Raw genomic sequence first — 19095 nt, 5'->3', positions numbered from 1 at the left:
TGATGTGTTATAAAATATAAATACATATTATAATTACATATGAATATATTAATTACAAATAAAATTACATAATTATAATATATAAAATATCATATGTATAAATATCCCCCAACCTGAAGCGCTCTTTACTGCAGAACCCTGAGCTGACTGGGCTCTGTGGATTATTGCCATATGTCATGAAGAATCTTCCCCCAAAGAACCAGTCTACTCTGTCTTGTCAGAGTCTGGCAAAAGTGTCACATGCATATCAAGGTTCTTAAAGTCATCTAGTAAAGCTTTTGGGGATCTTACAATATGTGTTTCATGAAAATGCTGATGAACTCACAGTTCTTAACCAGGATCTCATATTGTAGTAAACCTAACTTGAACCTGCAAAAAGGCCCCTTGACACAGTTAGTTTTGGCTTTGACTCAAATAACCACATTAACGGTCAGAAACAATGAACTATTATACTGCCAGCTTTTCTGAAATCAGCAATTTAGGCAAACTGTTCCAACAAATGATTTAAATGAAGTCTACATCAAAGAAGGGAAACTCAGAACTGAAAGGCCCAGCTTTTTCTCTTGTTACTTCTTTTATGCCTGCATATCATTCGAGCTCTAGAAAGTCATATGACTCTTACACCAAGATCTCATATGCTGATAGGAAGCTGAACATAGCCAACCCTAGATATGGAAACCATACATTTATAAAACAGGCCTGTTTCCCCCATAGATTGGTTTCGAATGCAAGTTTATTCAATTTTATCTCCTACTACTGGCAATAAAAGCCACAGCATGCTATATTGTTTCACTTTTACTTAAATTTTAATTTTGCATTCTGAAATAATTATTTAGCGATCCATGTGGTTTGGTTATCTTTAAGGTTGCTACTTCGCATCTTAGACAAAGGTCAAAGGCACAGATGCACATTTCTTTGGATGGACGGCACCTTCTGATCCATTTTCAAGATTATTAAAGCTTTAAGTTATATGGTAGCTATTTACTGGGGACTATTTTTCCAAATTATTTTTATCTCCAGTTAATTCAATTGTTCCCATATATGAATTACATTTTTTCAAGGAACAGTGAAGGAATTCAATATTATTGATTCTATCAGGAAACTTACCAGCAGTGAACATACCAGGAGGGGTAATACTTATGTTTACAGATCAAAGGAACTCATGTTAATTATGGATCTGTCTAACAACAATAAAAATTCATTACTTAGGTCTCAAATGTATAGGTATGTATGTGCATCATATATACATAATTAATACAAAAAGTATTTTTAACTAAATGCAGATTTCATGTAATACACTTCAATTATCTATTGTTGCCTGAGACGACTGGAATAAAAACTGTCATATATCTACCATAGTTACAGAAGCCTTGATAGTCGCTGTTTATTAACCAGTATTTACTACGTGTCTATGACATACATTGTGGGAGATGCACACATGCCCCAGACTCTGATTCTTTTCTATAGCTAGTGACAGGCAGCTAAGAGCACTAAAGATACGTGAAGTCATTCCAACACATACAAAGACACACACTGAAGGAACCCCCTTTTCTTTGACATGACCATTGCTTCTACTTTTATTGAGCATTTCAGTGCTTCACATAAAGTACCAGACACTTCGTATTTAGGAGCTCATTCACTCCTCAGAACAATCTTATAAGCTAGACATTTTCACCCCATTTTACTGTTGAGAAAACTGAAAACCAGAAATTTAATAACTTTTGCATTCAGCCTTTGAATCCAAGTGTGTCTGTCAGAAAAGACTAGCTACTGATTCCATTTTACAGAATGTTAGCTAACAGCAGCAGCAGAAATAAAGATTTGTCTAAAACATTTTCCAAAGGGACACTGAGGAGTAATTTTCAAAGATAGGTCTTAGTATCAAGGAGACAGGGAAATGATCTTTCCAGAAAAGTAAAACAATTACAAAACTCTACATTACTCAGCTACCAAAAAAATAAATAAATAAATCTTGCTGGGTGGCTCGATTGATTAGAAAGTCGTCCGGTATACCAAAAAGGTTGTGGGTTCGATTTCCAGTCAAGGCACATACTTAGGTTGCAGGTTAGATTCCTGGTCTGATCACATACAGGACGTAATTGATTGCTATTTCTCACATCAATGTCTCTCTCTCTCTTTCTCTTTCTCTCTCTCTCTCTCTCTCTCAAATCAATAAACATATCCTCAGGTGAGGATTTAAAAAAGTGTGTCTGTAAGGAACTAACAGTCAGGTGGGGCAGACACTAAAACGCAGCAAGGGTGGCAATAGTACCCAGTGGGTACATGAATGGGGAAATCCCTAACATGCACTGGTGTGAGAACTGTCTGCAAATCTTCTTGAAGGATTCTTACCTGATCTGAGTCCAAGGATAGGCGTAATTAGCAAGTAGAAGATGGGCCAGGGCATTTCAGACCAAGAGACCAACATAAAGAAAGGCCCAGAGGTAAGCGCCATAGTATGTGCATGAAAAAATATGTCAACAGTATAGTGATCCTCGACTGAAGGCAAGAGTCGCAAGAGAGAAGAGGTAGCCGGCAGAGCTCTATTACGCATTTGGGATGTTACCCTGGAGACATGAGAACCATGATGATTTTTTATGGATAAATTTAACGTAACTAGATTTGTGTTTTAGGTAGATAAACATGTTGCGTGGAGAATGGATGTTATGCGGCAAGATGGGGGCAAGGAAGCTGGTTAGAGGGGAACCATGTCACTGTTAGAGAGAGGATGTGGGCCTGAATTAAGCAATAGTAAGAAAGTGGGAGAGTTGAGAAATATTTAAAAGGCAAAATAAGTAGTCTTTTGTGATGACTGTCATCTGAGAGATAAGAGAGGCCCCCAGCACCCAAGTTACCTAGTGATGGGGACCTGCGGGTGACACCACCTTCGACGTGCGGAACCTGAGCGCTCAGGCTGAGGCCTGCCTCCTCCCACTGCCCCGCATCACTATGGCTCCCTGTGAACAAACTCCCACTCGGGTTAGCAGGAACTTGGAGCTCAGAGGCACCCCTGAGAGCTGCTGCTTGCTTCCCTGGCAGTTCTAACCACTGTGCGGTTCCGAGCTTATGGGGACATCTCAGTGGGGTCCATCATGAACTTCAGCTCCTGAGGGATTTCGGCAAAGCTTGTTCCAAGCCTGAGGTCACTAGCAGCAAGGAGAAAGGCCCTGGAAATGCCCCATTAGTAGCAATGAAGTCAGCAGACAGAACAAGTCTTTTTTCCTAACACTGAGTCTGCCTGGCCTCATGGCAATCTGACACTAAGGCTCAGCCTTGCAGGCGCTGTGGGTGCGAATCAATCCTGAGGAAGGCTCTGTCCCTGCCCAACACCAGATGGGCACCGACGGGGAGCACCAGGCCACACAACAGCTCTCCAGACGGAAGGCAACGCACATCCTTCGAATCATTCACCTGAACATTCCTATTGTCCGCCAATAATATCATTTAAACACATGGTGACATCCCTCATGATAGCATATTTTGTCATTTTAAAATTAAAACAGGTGATAAAATTGAGAGAATGGAGTCATTTCACATCAAGGGAAGAACAGTGGACAAGTGCTTAGGAAAAAGAGCTGCGATCGCACAGAAGTCCTTGTCTAGTCGCAGAGAACCACCTGGTGCAGAGGTGTTTGGTATCTGTCCTTCCTTTGGACAGAGCGGTTGCTGAAAGGGCAGAAAAGCAGCTGTGCCTTGAGCTACAAAGAATGACTGGCCCCTGAGAGCGGGCGGAGCGGTGCCCTGGGTGTGAAGGGAGCGCTGAATGTCCAGCTTCCAGGGTCTGCCTGGCCCCGCACCCAGGGCTAAAGGGACGCGGGGCGCCTACAGGTCTCTCAGTTTGTGCTGAAAGAGAGACAGGCAAAAATGGGATTACAATCTCTTAATGTTTCAGGCCAGGGAAGATAATACGTGATGGCTGGGGAAATGGCTGGGGTGTGGAAGTCAGTTTTCAGTTTGGTTTCCTGTGACAGACACAGCGGGGGCAACCTGATCACTCTGGTGAGAGAGAGAGACGCAGATTTCCCTTGGAAATGAAATGTTAACAGTAATAAGAGCTGCTTTATCTGCAAAGTTGCAAAGGGAGTGGAAAGGTTAATAATGCCATCTAGTGTGCCTTGTCTCTGCCACGAGTACCACTGAGGCAAAGAGGCACAGGAATCTTAGAGGCAGACGGCAAACTTGGAAACGGGAGAAACTTAAGAGTTTAAGCTGCATGTGGCCTTATCGTCTGTCTTTCTTTTGGGCTATCACTCCTCAGAAATGGAATTATTTAAAAAGCTATTGACAGGATCGTCGACGTAAATAATTACTAATTTAAAGGGGATTGCTACTAATACTATAGTAAATGAAATGATTTTTCTTTATTTTTCTTTTAATTGTTTTGAAGCTACATCCATTATGCTTTTCTTGGGGGCCACTTGCAGCAAAAGACCAAAAAAACACACCACAACAACAAAAACAAACTACTTTTTAAATTAACAATGAATTGGTTCAAAAATAAAAACAAGTAAAAAAATCTAAGTTGGCTATCCTGTGATTCCAAGAAGAACCCCAAGGCCCGCCTGGCAAGATTTAATAAGGGCCTAAGAGGTTTAGATTAAGACAGTAAAATATAAACCAAACCTGCTACAATTCTTGGAACACTGTGAGGAGGCATAAATTTTAACAGTTTCAATGGCACACTGTTTAAAAACCTGGCAGGGCACCTCTGTGCACCTATTTTGTTCTGGTTAGATTTCATATTTTATAGGTATGTCGCAACCTATGAAGTGGTTATAAATACCACAGTATATTTCTTTTTCTGTAAAAGATGGAGCCATTATGTTATACGAAACACTAGTTCAGAGGATAATTCTTTCCTAACACTTGTCAAAATGAGACATTGAAGTGCAAATATAACAATGAAATAAATCAAAACTGAGGTGACATGTGTTTAAAAAGATGCCTGATTTTGTTTGTGTATTTTAAGTTCAAAAGAGAATTCTTGAGGAGATGTGTAGATGTTACACCTATGGGGGAAAACACTAAGTATGAATACAAAATATTAATGGTTTAGATCTATAGGTAATAAACCTTTGATTATTCCAGGAACTAAAAGAATATTACCTTCAGGTTAACTGGATTTTGTGGTTAACAGGGAGTTAAACAGAAAGACTTTTTCTGTTGTAATCATTCCAAACAGCATTACTTCACCATTTTTTATTGGTCATGTAATAGACTTAATTATTTTTCAATAGGTCAAGTTACTGCACAGCCTTTGAGACTCCTTCTGACAGTTTCAATGACACACCAAAATTGACATGCAAATTAAAGGAATCTGGATGTTCTTTTTATTAACTAAACATTGACAGGGGCCTGGATGCACATATTTTTAATCAGGAGCTTCCTAATAATGCCAAATATTACTTCAATTTACCTCTTTTCTAAGTAAAATAAAATCATCTATATTATAAGTAATCAATATTTTGATTTCACTCAGTGGCTTTTGCATTCTGCCTCCCCCCAAAAAGTAATCCAAACAATGTTATGTGGTGTAGGTTTTAGGGGTGAGGTGGCTTGCTATTAATTGGGTGTGACCTTATATTTTATTCACAGCTTAACTGAAGCTCCCAAGTGGTCATGAAGGAGAAGAAGCAGTTTTGGGGGATATCTGCTCATAGATAATCTTACTAGTCTTAGAATGAATTACCAGGAAACACTCCTAATTTATAGAAAGATAACCTAAAGTGCTGAGAATCCAAATAATTGGAAAACAGTCACTCTTAGAGTTAAGAGAATCAGAAAAGTGATCAAATATCATCTGCTGAATATTGTTTCATAAAAATAACACTGCATTGCACATAAAATGTAATCATTTTTGAATCGTTTATGTTCCCAAATGGTCATAATTTTCATTAATTTGTCTAGTTATTTTGCAAAACTTCAACATAAGTCTAGCACAAGCTTTGACAGCACCAACAAGATCCAACACATTTACTAAAAAAGCCAATACGTTGGTTTTTAATGAAAATGTAATATTTTGCATTTGAGAAGAGTTTTAAGTAATGTAACATAATAAATTATCATGACTACCTTAGTATTTATGATTTCTCAGTTACAATAGCAGAGAAAAATTACTTGCCTAGAGTTATCCGAACATTACCATTTTTCTTGCAAAATAACCAATAATTATTAAAATTAAGCAATAAAACTATCAAAAATAACACTAATATGAATATAATGTTCCTTATTTATGAAATATGTACTCTGCAACAGATATGTTAAGAATTTTTATATATATATATAATTTTATATATATATAAAATTTAATTTAATCCTTATAAAAATACTGTGAAGTCTGCATTACTATACCCATTTTATACATGGGGAAACTGAGGCTTCCGAAGTGTAAATAACTTTTTGTAGGTCGCACAGTTGGTAAATGACATAGCAGAATTCAACTAAATCTTGTCTGACTCCAATGCCTACGCTCTTAGCTACACAATTCTTTGTAACATACTTCTTCTAGCTCTGGCAATTCCCAAACTCTAAAGAAATGTTTTTACGCCCTTTATTCTTTCTATTAGTTCTTTAGGTAACTCTTCAACCCAGGGATTCATAAACTTGCTTATTTAAAAAAAATAATAAACATTTCTGCATCCTAGTTCAAATCTGCTAAACCAGGTGCTCCAGAAAGAGGCGGATAACCTGTACATTTAACAAGCTTCAGATGAGTTTAGTATTTATGTTCAGGTAACAAACATAAGACAAGTTTCGGAAACTCTGCCTAGTCCTATGTCTTACTCTTCTCCCTTTTAAACACAGACCAGCAGGCAGCCATCACGGATGTAATCTATTCAGATTTGATCCAAGTGAGCCTACTGTTGACACTCAGAATCAAAGCCACCAGCAACTGCTTGAATTTCCTCCAGGACATCCCTACATCCCTGGGATATTTCTACCACTCAGATAGAAGGCTCAAGCCCATATTCACTCCACTGTAACAAGCACTAAGTAAAGTGCCTGCTAGAGGCCCAGCACCATGCTAAGCACTGTGAACAGTACACAAGTAAAAAAACATGAAGAAATACTTAAAGAATAACTATTAAAGGCAGGAATTTTTAAGGAAATATGTACAGCTTGAGTATCCAAAAAAGCAGAATTGGAAAGGAAAAAATGGAGAAAAAAGGAAGCAATTCTCAAATTATGTTTGTTTGTTTTTTAAAGATTTCCCACTGGTCCTTAGAGAAAGGGAAAGGCGGAGAGAGAAACACGCATGTGAGAGAGAAACACGCATGTGAGAGCGAAACACCGACTGGCTGCCTCATGCACACTCCTGACCGGGAATTGAACCAGCAACCTTCCCATGCACGAAAGACACCCAGCCAACTGAGCCACACTGGCCAGCGCTCAAATTATGTTACTTTTTAAATATTGGAACTAATCATGTCTTTATTAAGGGTGAAAATCACAGTTACCTTTAAGAGGCTTTTTCTCTATAACTTCTATCTGAAGGACAGAGTTTTGTTGTCCAACATCAATTCTCAAAATTAAATATTCATTGTATGAGAAGTAAGGGAAAGGAAGATTATTTCTAATCCTATACTGACTCCAATAGTCCATTCTAAAAATGAACCACAAATAAAACACAGAAATCAAAAACTATACTACTGAATTTCTTCTAATTGTTTCCTGCTATCAAATGAATTCATTTCTGCTTAGTGTCCTTTGTATTACCTAGTATTTTTCTACATACAATCTTAAATGAAGAAAAAAGATATAACTTCTCAAGTTTCCTTTAAAAAGTTTCCTGTTTTTTTTCCTTGGTTACCTTTTACACTTGGGAACATACTGCTTTCTTTGACGTATTGTGTATATTATTCTAGCATGTTAAAGATACTTTAACAGTGATGTTAATATGCATATTTTAATATCTGAATCAATTACTTTCTTAACAATATACAAATCCCTCATAAGTTTATAGAAAACTCAATGCAGTTGAAATAACAAAATTCCTCAAGTAGTTTCTGGGTTTGATCATTTGTACCCAATTTCCATTGAAATGCAAGCTTAGGGAGCAAGCATTCCATATGGAAAACTTAAAGCTGAACTAGCTTTGAAATTGAGTTTAAAATTGCAGGAAAAACTCTATTTTGATTTCAATGTCTACTACAGACACAGCAGAATGGATATTATTTATAAAAGCACCAGGCTCCCAAGGTAAAGGACCTGAAAACATAAAGTGAACGCTAGTCTCTGACTAATGTGATAGACAATGAACCTTCCTGTCACAATCGCCTGGAGACAGACACGCCTTTTCATGTCCTGTATTCATCCTGGGCTACTTTCACTTCCTCTGGGGGGCTTTTGAACTCGGATTTGACATCTCTTAAATTTATGCTTTCTCTACATGTAAAGGGGTTTTCTTTTCTTACAGTTTTAGCCTTACGTGGAGTTCAAGTCTAACTTAGATTAAAGAGAAGTAGTCTAGGTCTTAGAAACTCAATGTTTGTTCTTGATCGGTTCCTTTTTTTCTTTTGTTTTTATGAGGTTCAGCTAAAATCCCCAAAGTGGGACATAATGGCTTTAAAGACAGGAAGGAAATATTCTTTAGTCTTTTTTTTTTTTTTCTACTGTAAAAAGCCCACAAGGCTCTTTTGTAGGAAGCCACAGTGGAAGCACGCCCTCAAAAGCCATCTTTTTCTTCGTAATAGCCTTAGAGGAGACGGTGCTCAGAAAAGATGACAGCACCAACTGCAGCTGATGTCAGGACGAGAAACAAGCTAAGTGGTTTATGGCCAAGATCCCTGATTACTCTACATACTTATCAAAATAGGGAATTTTCTCCAGCAACAAAATGTTTTTTAAAGGTCATTGTTTCTCAAATGCAACAATCAACTATTTGTCCTTTCTAAAAGGGGGGGAAAAAATGAGAGAAAATTCTCAGATGAGACGTAGTAAGAAATAATCAGTATGATATCATGGAGAAGGGAAAAAAGGGATTATAAGAATGAAAAACATCTGGATTATGGATACAAAGAAGGTGACAGGCCCATTCCTGTGCATCAGTTTAAGACAGGACCCTGACATTCCTAACCTTGTAGCCATAGGATATGGCATTGATTTCTGGCTCATATTACACCAAATAATAAATCTCTATCAAAATTAGCAGAATGCAAATGCAATTCATTCAACAAATATTTATTGAGTGCTGGTACGTCACAGGCACTGTGTGCAGAGAAGAAGACTGCAAAAGTCCCTACACGGGGATGACCTTACACTCTAGAGGGGAACAGAATCTTCTCATTGTGCAGATCCTTGAAAATGCATGACCTGAAGGAACAGCCGATTTGTTTGCATTCAGAAAAAAAGGTTTTGGCAATAGCTGTCATTTAATTAAGAGATTAGAAGGGCTCTAGGTTTGAAGACTCAGAAGTTACAGCACATTCATTTGCTTTACTTGACCAAGACAGAACTCTCCACAATGTTGAAAATGTAATGCAATTTCTTGTAACAAATGCATATAGGCTTCCCACAGGCAAAACAATGATTTCCTTAAAATGTGTCTGAAATAAAATATTTCTAGCATGATTTAAAGCCTATATTTAATATACACTACTTTAATAAAAGGTATTTTCTTCAAATGTCATCATTATATTTCACATAATAAAACAATCACAACACACCGTTCCCCAGATCTTACCTTGGACAGTCAAAGTAGCTGATGCCTCAGCTTTTCCAACCATATTTTCTGCAACACAAGTATAGGACCCCATGTCACCAGCCATCACCTTCCGTATCTTCAAGGTATGATCATCTCTGATTTCATATCTAGTGACAGAACAAAAGAAAGCACAGTTAAGTGACTTTCTGTTTGAAAGATCTCATCATGACAAATAAGACACGTCTACGCATAAAATCACACCCAACATTTGCTTCAGAAAATTTAAAACAAGTAATATGTGGCATTCCTCTAAGTCAGCATGAAGATCGATAAGAGCTTGTTTTTAAATTTATATGGGCTAAAATGCTGAACTACTTTCTAAGAAAAAAATATTTGGGGGGAAAAGTTGGAACTTATTTCTTTGTTCCCTCAAACTACTATACTCATACTCAAATTAAAAGATGGTGACCACTTGATTTTTATATGTCAGATATAAAGTGTTCTATAGATTTTTAAAAATTCTTACAACCATTGTATGAAGAATTACGCTCATCTCCACTGTGCAGATGAGAAGAGCAAGGCAGAGGAGGGAAAGTCTGCCTGGGTGGCTTTGGCCTCAGCTCGTTTAGTGGCAGAGTTGATATCTGAACTCAGTCTCGTTCTGGAGTTCACTTGCCTTTCCTCATGTTCCCTCCCTTAAATATTGGGTTTCCCTTGGAGTTTCACTTTAACCCTCTTTCACTCTACATAATATCCCTGAGTTCTACTACCTACCATAGTTTATATATTTATTGGCCACTCAAGTGTTTCCAATGCTTATTTCATCTACGCTCCAAATTCACAATCCCAACTGATTAATAACGAGACATCATATCCCACAGGCATCTAATATTTTCTTAGCCTATCCCATAATCAAACTCCTTCTCCTAACACGATCTTCCAATCTTCCTTCACCAGCTCCCTGTACCTAACAAATCATCCAATTCAACAACTGAGCTTCAGAAATAACTTGCCGCTATGGGCCCCTATCTCCCTCTCACCCCCGGTTCAGGCAATCACATCACTTGTATGGACAAGAGCAGTGGTGATCCTGACACTGGCCTCTCCCCACAGGAACGTAATATCCATAGTACTAAAAAAGTTATTTCTCTAAAACATTACCTTGTTCACAGTATTCTCTTTTGGCTCATCACTGCGCGTGTAATAGGACTGGAAATTCTTTAGTCTGTTAGTACAAGCCTCTGATCACCTGGCCCCAGTGTTTCTACCCTGATGACCCTTAACTTCTTGCCACACGCCCTATGTACCGGCCATGCTCAACTTTCCACCGTTCAGAACATGTGATGTTCCTTCTCAGCTTCGCATGTACATTGTGATGTCTCCTGTTCTGGAATACTCTTCTCCTCTTTCTTGCTTATCAGATCGATTTGTTTTCTCCAAGGCTTTGCTTACAAGTCCGTTCCCTTTGAGAACTCTCTCCTAATTTATTGCTCCCAAATGTCTACCTTTATGTGACCATGGGGGTTTGCTGCGTTCTTCTGTATCTATCCACACGTGTCCCCTTCTGTGAGATCTTGAGAGCAGAAAGCATGTCTGAGCCATGAATGGAACCCCAAAACCTAGCAGGGGCTCAACACATGCTTACTGAAGGAAAAGACACTCCGGCAACGAAAGCCTAAAGACCGTGCGTGAAAGCGTCATTTCCCTGCCTCATTCCCTCGGGCTCTGAGCCTACCTCTGCTCCCAGCCAATTTAAGGACATGACAGATACCAAGAAACCCTGGCCTCTTCCCTGCTCCCTGGCGATGCCGTAGCTAAGGAAGGGGAAGCCGCTTTTTAATGGGCTCCTAGCTGTACTATCCACGCCCCACCAACTCCCAGGCAAGAAACTGGTATTAACGGTGGTCTGGCTGAACAGGAGAGGAACCCGTGTAAGGAACGTGCCGGGCCGCCAGGGTCGTGAATGTACAGTTCCCGTCTGAAATCCTCAGGCAACCTCCTGATTCTGATGCTCTCTGGCGCTGTGTCTGCCCCCGATCCTGAAGCCTGGCGTGGGCTGTTCCAATGACAGGCACGTGACCCGTGTCCCTGCTGAGAACCGGAGCAGGTCCAAGCGGGTTGGTCGCATCCCTCAGTTCCGATCTCTACCTGGACTTGGGCAGCTCTCCATCATCTTTCCTCCACCGCACAGTGGGCACAGGGTCCCCTCGGGCCTCGCATTTAAATTCCGCGCTGTCGTCCACAGTGACAGCCAAGTTACTGGGCCTCTTCACAAACGACGGTCTCTCTAAAATTAGAAAAAGTCTTCTCAAAAAGAGGGAATAAGGTAAACAAACGAAAAGCTACTTTACATGTGCCGTCAGAACAGACTTATAATCTGCAGTTTTATTTAGAACATCACTCCGCACAGTTTGTGGAACGCTCCTCTGCGGGTTGCGTGTTTCCTCCCAGCTTTGCCCCCACGCCTTGGCTGCTACGTCTCAGGCTGCTTCAAGAGTCCTCTCCTCTGCACACCCCCCAAGTGTTGCTTAACCTTCTTAAGAAAGCTCATTTCTTTCTCCCTTGTATAAAAGATACTAAGTAATGCTCAGCGATGAGCTCCAGGGCGCGCCAACGGGACGGTGGCACTCACCCAGCACGGTCAGCTCGGCCACCTCGCTCTCGCGCTCCCCAACCATGTTGGTGCCCACGCACACGTACTTGCCGGCGTCGCTCTTGCGGGTGTAAGTGATCATGAGCTTTCCTCCTCGAATCTTGAAAAGAGAGCGTCACATGCACACCATTAAAATCGCTTCAGCTACGTTTACGTGACAGAGGTCTTAGCAAGCGAGGCCGACTTCCTAAGCACGCAAAGCTTAATTATATCAAAAAGCCGGTACGCAGCATTTGTTACAGCTACAGGTAGTAACTTGAAACAGAATTCATTCCAGAGGCACATTATAAACGAGGCAAAACACTTCTACTTGCCTACATTTCTTGTAAAGTTATTAGCCTGCAGAAGCAGAAATTTGTATTTCTCAACCGGCAAGTTCTATCGTATTATGTAGTTCAATGAAAACCAAAATATTGCATGAATGATTTGGTTAGCAAGTGGAAAAACAAAAAAGGAAATTCTTAATACCTTATGACTATAATTAACATGGAAATACATATGAGCTGTAAGTGATTTTAAGAAAGCATATTCTAGTACTATAAGACATGGAAATAAAAATATCTCTAATTACTTAATTTGCCAGAGTGGCTTTGAAGGACTGCTTCTTAATTGCCAAAACATTGCACAACCTGACATCCGAAAAAACAAAGGAATTGCTGCTGCCCAGCAGTTTCTTGGGGACTCAGGAGGTGGAGACTAAAGAGATACCAATAAATCATCTGGAAAGTCATTCTGGTACACTCTTGAACATTTAATTATTTGAAGGAGAATTCATTACAAATGTAAGCAGATTTCCAGTACAATAAGTAGGCTGAAGCTGACCATGAATTAAGACTGGGATGCGGAAACTGAACTATCTTTACTTAATTTAATATCCTCTTGGTGGGGAGCTGAGTTCAATTACCCATGCATATCCATAGTGCTCTGAACCTTAGAAAGGTTTGCCAGGGATAACTTCCAAATGTTTATTCATGGAGGTTTTGACCTCAGAGTTATTCTGTGCTGTGCATCAATTAAACAAAGAAGGAAAGAAAGGGGGGGGGGATGAAAGGAGGGAGGAAGGAGGGAGTTGGGGGAATAAGGAAACATTCAAACAGAATTATTTATCATTCACTAGGAATTTATTGAAACAACTATCTCATAAAGGTGGGCCATACTGTTTTGGAATGACTAAATTGCCTTATTTCAACCCAAAGTAGCAATTATGTATCAGAAAAACCAAATAGTAACAGAGTAATTTTAAACTTCTGTGGCTTTAGAGCTTGACATTGTTTTCAGTCATGTCACTCGGAAATGATCACCATTCTCTAAATACCATTATACAAACAATCCAAGGACTTTTCTCCACATTTCACGACTCTGTCCTGCATACGAGAGTAATGCCTGCATATAGTAGCCACTCAAAGTATTTCTGTTGAATGCCACCTGCTTTTATAGATAAAATCTAATCGGTTATCCAATAAAGCATTTCTGTAAAGGTCTGTAGCAGTTACAAGGTATGTTAATAATAATTTTATTTTATATATATATGCTAACTTAAATTTTCAAACAAAATAAAGAAAAAAATTAATTTTATGTGAAAAAAAAATCTTCTTTATGTTTATTGTCAATACTTTAAGAGCATTCTCCTCTCTCAATATAGACACACAGCCCGGCTGGGGCTGCTCAGCGGTTGAGCATCAACCCAAGAACCAAGAGGTGATGGTTTGATTCCCGGTCAGGGCACATGCCCGGGTGGCAGGCTCGATCCCCAGTCGGGGGCGTGCAGGAGGCAGCCGATCAATGACTCTCTCATCATTGATGCTTCTATCACTCTTTCCCTCTACCTTCCTCTCTCTGAAATCAATAAAAACATATTTTTCAAAAAGACTCAAACCCTACCACTTAAAAAAATATAGATAGATATAAAATAGAGACATGTGATATATGCTCTTTTGGCAGCTGCATTTTCAATTCAGTAGTATGTTGAGGATATTTTTACATTTTAAATGTCGACAATATTGCATACAGGTCCTCAGAATTAATTTCAGGCTACGTAGGATTCCATCATAAAATATGGACTTACCATATTTTACCAAACTATTTCCTTATTGTGTATGATTAAAGCATTTCACTTCTCCCCTTTTATAAACAGCACTGAAATCAGCATCCTTTTGCATTTATCTTTTCTCACATGGGCATTATCTCCTTAGAAGGCCTCAAAGTGAGATTTTTTTTTTTTTAATATATCTTTATTGATTTCAGAGAGAGGAAAGCAGAGGGAGAGAGAGACAGAAACATCAATGATGACAGAGTCATTGATCAAGCCCGCAACCCGGGCATGTGCCCTGACCGGGAATCGAACCCTGATCGCCTGGATCCTAGGTCGACGCTCAACCGCTGAGCCACGCTTGGCCGGGCAAAGTGAGATTCTTAAATCAAATGTATGTCCATCTTTAAGGGTATTGGGTCATAGTGCTAACTATTTTATGTTTTTATAAAGGTTGCTTTTGTGTAAATATATCATTTCAATTTTGGTCTTCAGTATAAACCTGCTATGAGACTGTGAGGAGAAAGTATTATAATTTCATTTACCACTTAAGGGATCAGCAGCTTAGACGAGCACAACTTCTCCTCCCACAGGCCTCCCCGATGCCCATCAACACAATGTGCTTTAATTATGCTTTTAACTGTCAGATTTCCTCCCTGACTGTGAATCTGAGGAGAGAAGCATATCTGATTCCTCTTTATAGCCCCGGGACCTGTCACAATGCCTGGTAAATAGTCAAATTTTTGTGAAAGTGACTTGCTCAGTGTCACACAGAAAGTTAGAACAAGGCTAAGATTTTAGTCAAGGAATATGATTTTGATATGAGATGCACAAGAAATGAGAAGAAATGCACAGCCCAGAGCTCTCAACTTGAGTTTAATAAACCTGAGTTCTTGAGGTGCAGAAAACTTGAGAACCATAATATTAAGATCCTTCTAAGAAGCTTCACTGTAACCTTTCATCATGTACATAGTTTAAAAAACTCACATAAACATTCCCCAAATCTTGGAGAACAAATCATTCCAGAAAAAAAGGAAGGTGACGGATTCCCATACTGATCTGGAATTTAAGTGATCTGAGATGTTGCTCTACACATTCCCTTACTGATTCTCTAACTTTGGGCAAAATACTGAGCCTCTTTCTCTACTTCAGAATCTAACCTTAAATGCCCCTGCCTATTTGGGTGGGCAGTTTATTTCTGAAGGGATTGCATATTAATAAATAACAGCTATAGCAAAGTAAGAAAAAAATAAATGCTTTATTCTTTTCTAAAAGTTAATTCAATGAGTTCTATCTACAATAAAATGTAAGGTTTTAAGAATAATTTTAAAAGATATTTAAGTACGGAGAGTGAGTCACAGAATGATCAAATATAAATAATTTTCAACAATACAGATTTACTTTATCGCTTCAGTATAACAGTATTAATTTATTTTACAAATCTTAAATACTTGGGATTGTAGAGTTTTAAATCAACTTGCTTAAGCACACGTGGGACACCAATTAACATTATATATTGCAGCCCGATGCTATTATATTTTGAAAGAATCTGTATAAATGGAGAAGAAAGGGGATTTAGTTAACAAGAGTTATGAGGAGACAGTCAGGAGATTCTCAGTCATGGAACAATTTCAGAGCTGAGATGAATGGGAGGAAACAATAACTGAGGTGAACTGAAAACTCAGAGAAGCCTATAAAGTCCTACAGACTGTGTTGTACACACCCTATTACGAAACATTTTCTAACTCAATCTATCAGGAGACTTATGCTTTGCAAGCACATAGCTATGTTTCTGTTTTAAATATAAATAAATTGTTACTGTCTCATAAAAGTTCACAGGCTTCTTTGCTAAATCACATCTACTGTTCAAATGAAAAGTAACTCACCAGGCATTGTACAAAATATTTTCTCTGTTCTTTGTAAGTAAATAAACTATAATAGTATGGACCACCAAGGCAATTGATTTTTTCTAAAATAAGTTTTTTAAAATGAATCAGGGTATCCTGAGAAGCTTTTTTCATTAGTATCATAATATAACTAAAAGCATACATTTGTCACACTGCATTCATTTACATATAATTTTTATATGAACAGGAAAAAAATAACAAAGTCAAAAAATATTAAACTTAGAAAACATTTTTAATAAGAAAAATGCTTTTTTTTTCTTGTAACAATAGTATAGATATTAATTATCATGGCTAAATGAAGTCAACTAAATTGCACCTTTGTTTTTCTACTCAAGCTATTCTTTACCAACATTATCTAGGTTGAAAGCAAATTCAAAATCAAAATATATACCAACAATGATTTTGAAGATTTTTAAATCCCAAATAATCTTTCAAATCCATCGAAAGCAGATACATCCACTTAGGAAAGCAAAGTAAGCGTGGGCCCTGCACTCAAACGCCTCATACTGTGTATGTATTAATTTAGGCAGGGTACCAACTCCTCTGTGCCTGCGTTTTCCATCTTTAAAATGAGGATACTATTAATACACAACTCCAAGGATGTTATGAGGATTACATGAGATTAATCACATAAAGCACTTAGAAAAATGCCTGTACATTAGTATTATAATTATGAATTTAATAATTTAAGATATTTGTCTAATAAAAAATAATCCTTTTTTGTTAGGCTACATCCGGAAGCTTTTCATTAAAATTATTACTAATACATCTTCCGTAGGTTTTGTCAGAAAAATGTGTATTTAAATCAATATAGCAAAGCCTTAGAAACAAGTAATTCTGAGGCTAACTATATATTTTTCTTATTTCCTCCAAAACATTGATTCTCTATAGGGGCAATAACCCTCCCTCTTCCAGAAGATATTTGGAATTGATAATTTTGGTTGTCACTCCTGGGAGGGGGTGAGTCCTGACACAGTTGGTATGGGCCAGGGAAGCTGCTAAATAGTCTACATTGCACAGGAGTCCACTGCCATGAAGAATTATCACACCCAAAATGTCAATAGATCTGAGCATGAGAAAATTTGTTCTAAAGACCTGGTTCTGGTCTCAAGATAAATGCTGGGTTCAAATGACAAAAGGGAGGAAGGGTTAAAATTAGGGAGTAAAATAGATGTTGACTTGGGAACTCATTGCCTAAACTGCCCAGATTGGTGTAATGACTGCAAGCAACTTCCACCCCATCAAAAAGACACTTTCATTATAAAATACTACTTGTCACTCTCTACTTACTGGCAATGATGGTTTAGGATCCCAAAGTAGATGTTACAACTTAAGTGGAAGACTAAACAGTGTCAGCAAACCTGGGAAAAATTTATATCTCAGAGATGATAGAGACAGAAATGAACAAAAACGATGGAGATATATATAGATAATATAGATATATATGGCAAAGAGAGAAATAAAAAAATAATGAATGAAAATAATAGTTTTCAATTTCTATAAATTCAAATTGCTTTGGCTTTATGCCAGTGACTGAAGTGAAACAAAGCTAACCCAAAGCCATGACTCTATGTCCATGGTCACAAATGTGGACGACACGGCGGCTTATCTTTTCAATAAACAGAAGAACAGAAAAACACAGAACTATAACCCCGATCAAACATAACGGACCCGCTTCCAAGAAGCATCTACTACTAACAATCACACTTTATGGCGAGTCCTATAAAAATATTGATTGTAAAGGGTGACTTCATACATTCTAAACCTTAGTGGCCCTATGTAAAGCAAAATTCGATGTTTCCTCTCTCCGCATAGAAAACTATGCCTAACACATACAAAACCCTATAAATGTGAAAACAGCGCTATTTAAAACAAGCTAAGAAATATTTCTTGGCAGGTCTCTTCCTGCAGCTGGATCTGACAGCCCAATTGTAAACCTATCAAAAAGGAGTTTGTGTAATGAACAGACACAGTGTTAAACAGCGCGGCGGCCACACTGCTTCAATTAACGTAATCCCGGTAGTGGGGAAGCGGCATTTGCTAAGCTCGCAGACAATGTGCTGGCACCGGGCCTCCGGCAGGAATCCCAAGCAGGGCCCTGCTTTCTGATCACCGCGCACCTTCCCGGCCCGCAGCGGTCACCGCATTAGGGGCCCGCATTTCCATACGCTCTAGACGCCCTGGAAGGGGGGCCTCGCCATCTACATACTGGATGAAAACAACAGGAAGGGTTCCTGGTCTCCTTCTGGGCAGGAGGCAAGCGGGAGGAAGGAGGGAAAGCTGGGCGAAAATGTTAAAGTTTCAAGTATCTTTACACTTTCTATTTTCCTTCAGAACGGCCAGAGATTTTAAAAAAATAAAAATAAAAGTGTTTTGAGACATTAAGGTAGGGAATGCCCCAGGTACTTGATAAATAAATAGGTTTCTTACACGCTAGCATGTTCCCTTTGAGAACTTACGATTATTTTCCTTAGGGATAAAGCCCGCTCTCATTCTCTCATACTTAAAGGCTTTTCTGAAGCCTTGGAAATCCCTCTCCAGATCTTGCATCTCCTTCACTGAATTGTTTACTGAGGAAAGAGATAATATAGAAAAATCAGGTATAAGATGTAGCTTTGCAACCAAAAGGGAAGAGGCCCATTTTCTATTTCTGGCAAGCGCAAACAAACTGCGATCAGGATTCTTATTTTCAGAATGCAAGAAGCAAAACTTCCTTTTCTTTGCACCCAAACAAGCATGCCTTCCTTCCAACAGCACATCAGGTGAGCTTTTTGTCTGGGTCTTCTACGGAGCATACAGCTTACTCTGCAATCAGTGCTGAAAATCAGAAATAAAGATGAACTTCGGATGAACTCCTTGGTAT

At 38.7% G+C, this 19095-nt stretch overlaps 1 protein-coding gene across 1 annotated transcript in view; it reads right to left on the bottom strand.

The window, feature by feature from the left end:
- ROBO1 (roundabout guidance receptor 1) overlaps nucleotides 1-19095 on the bottom strand; it is a 1016983-nt gene that overhangs the window by 95757 nt on the left and 902131 nt on the right. The window contains exons 6-8 of the mRNA XM_081137820.1: nucleotides 12276-12396; nucleotides 11792-11930; nucleotides 9683-9810 (exon numbers count right to left, since the gene is read on the bottom strand). Coding sequence (XP_080993946.1) covers nucleotides 9683-9810; nucleotides 11792-11930; nucleotides 12276-12396 — 388 coding nt within the window. The remainder of the gene's footprint in view (nucleotides 1-9682; nucleotides 9811-11791; nucleotides 11931-12275; nucleotides 12397-19095) is intronic.

The sequence above is a fragment of the Miniopterus schreibersii genome (genome assembly GCF_964146895.1).
Source record: "Miniopterus schreibersii genome assembly, chromosome: 5".
NCBI lineage: Eukaryota > Metazoa > Chordata > Mammalia > Chiroptera > Miniopteridae > Miniopterus > Miniopterus schreibersii.
This window is presented reverse-complemented; position numbering and strand designations above follow the sequence as displayed.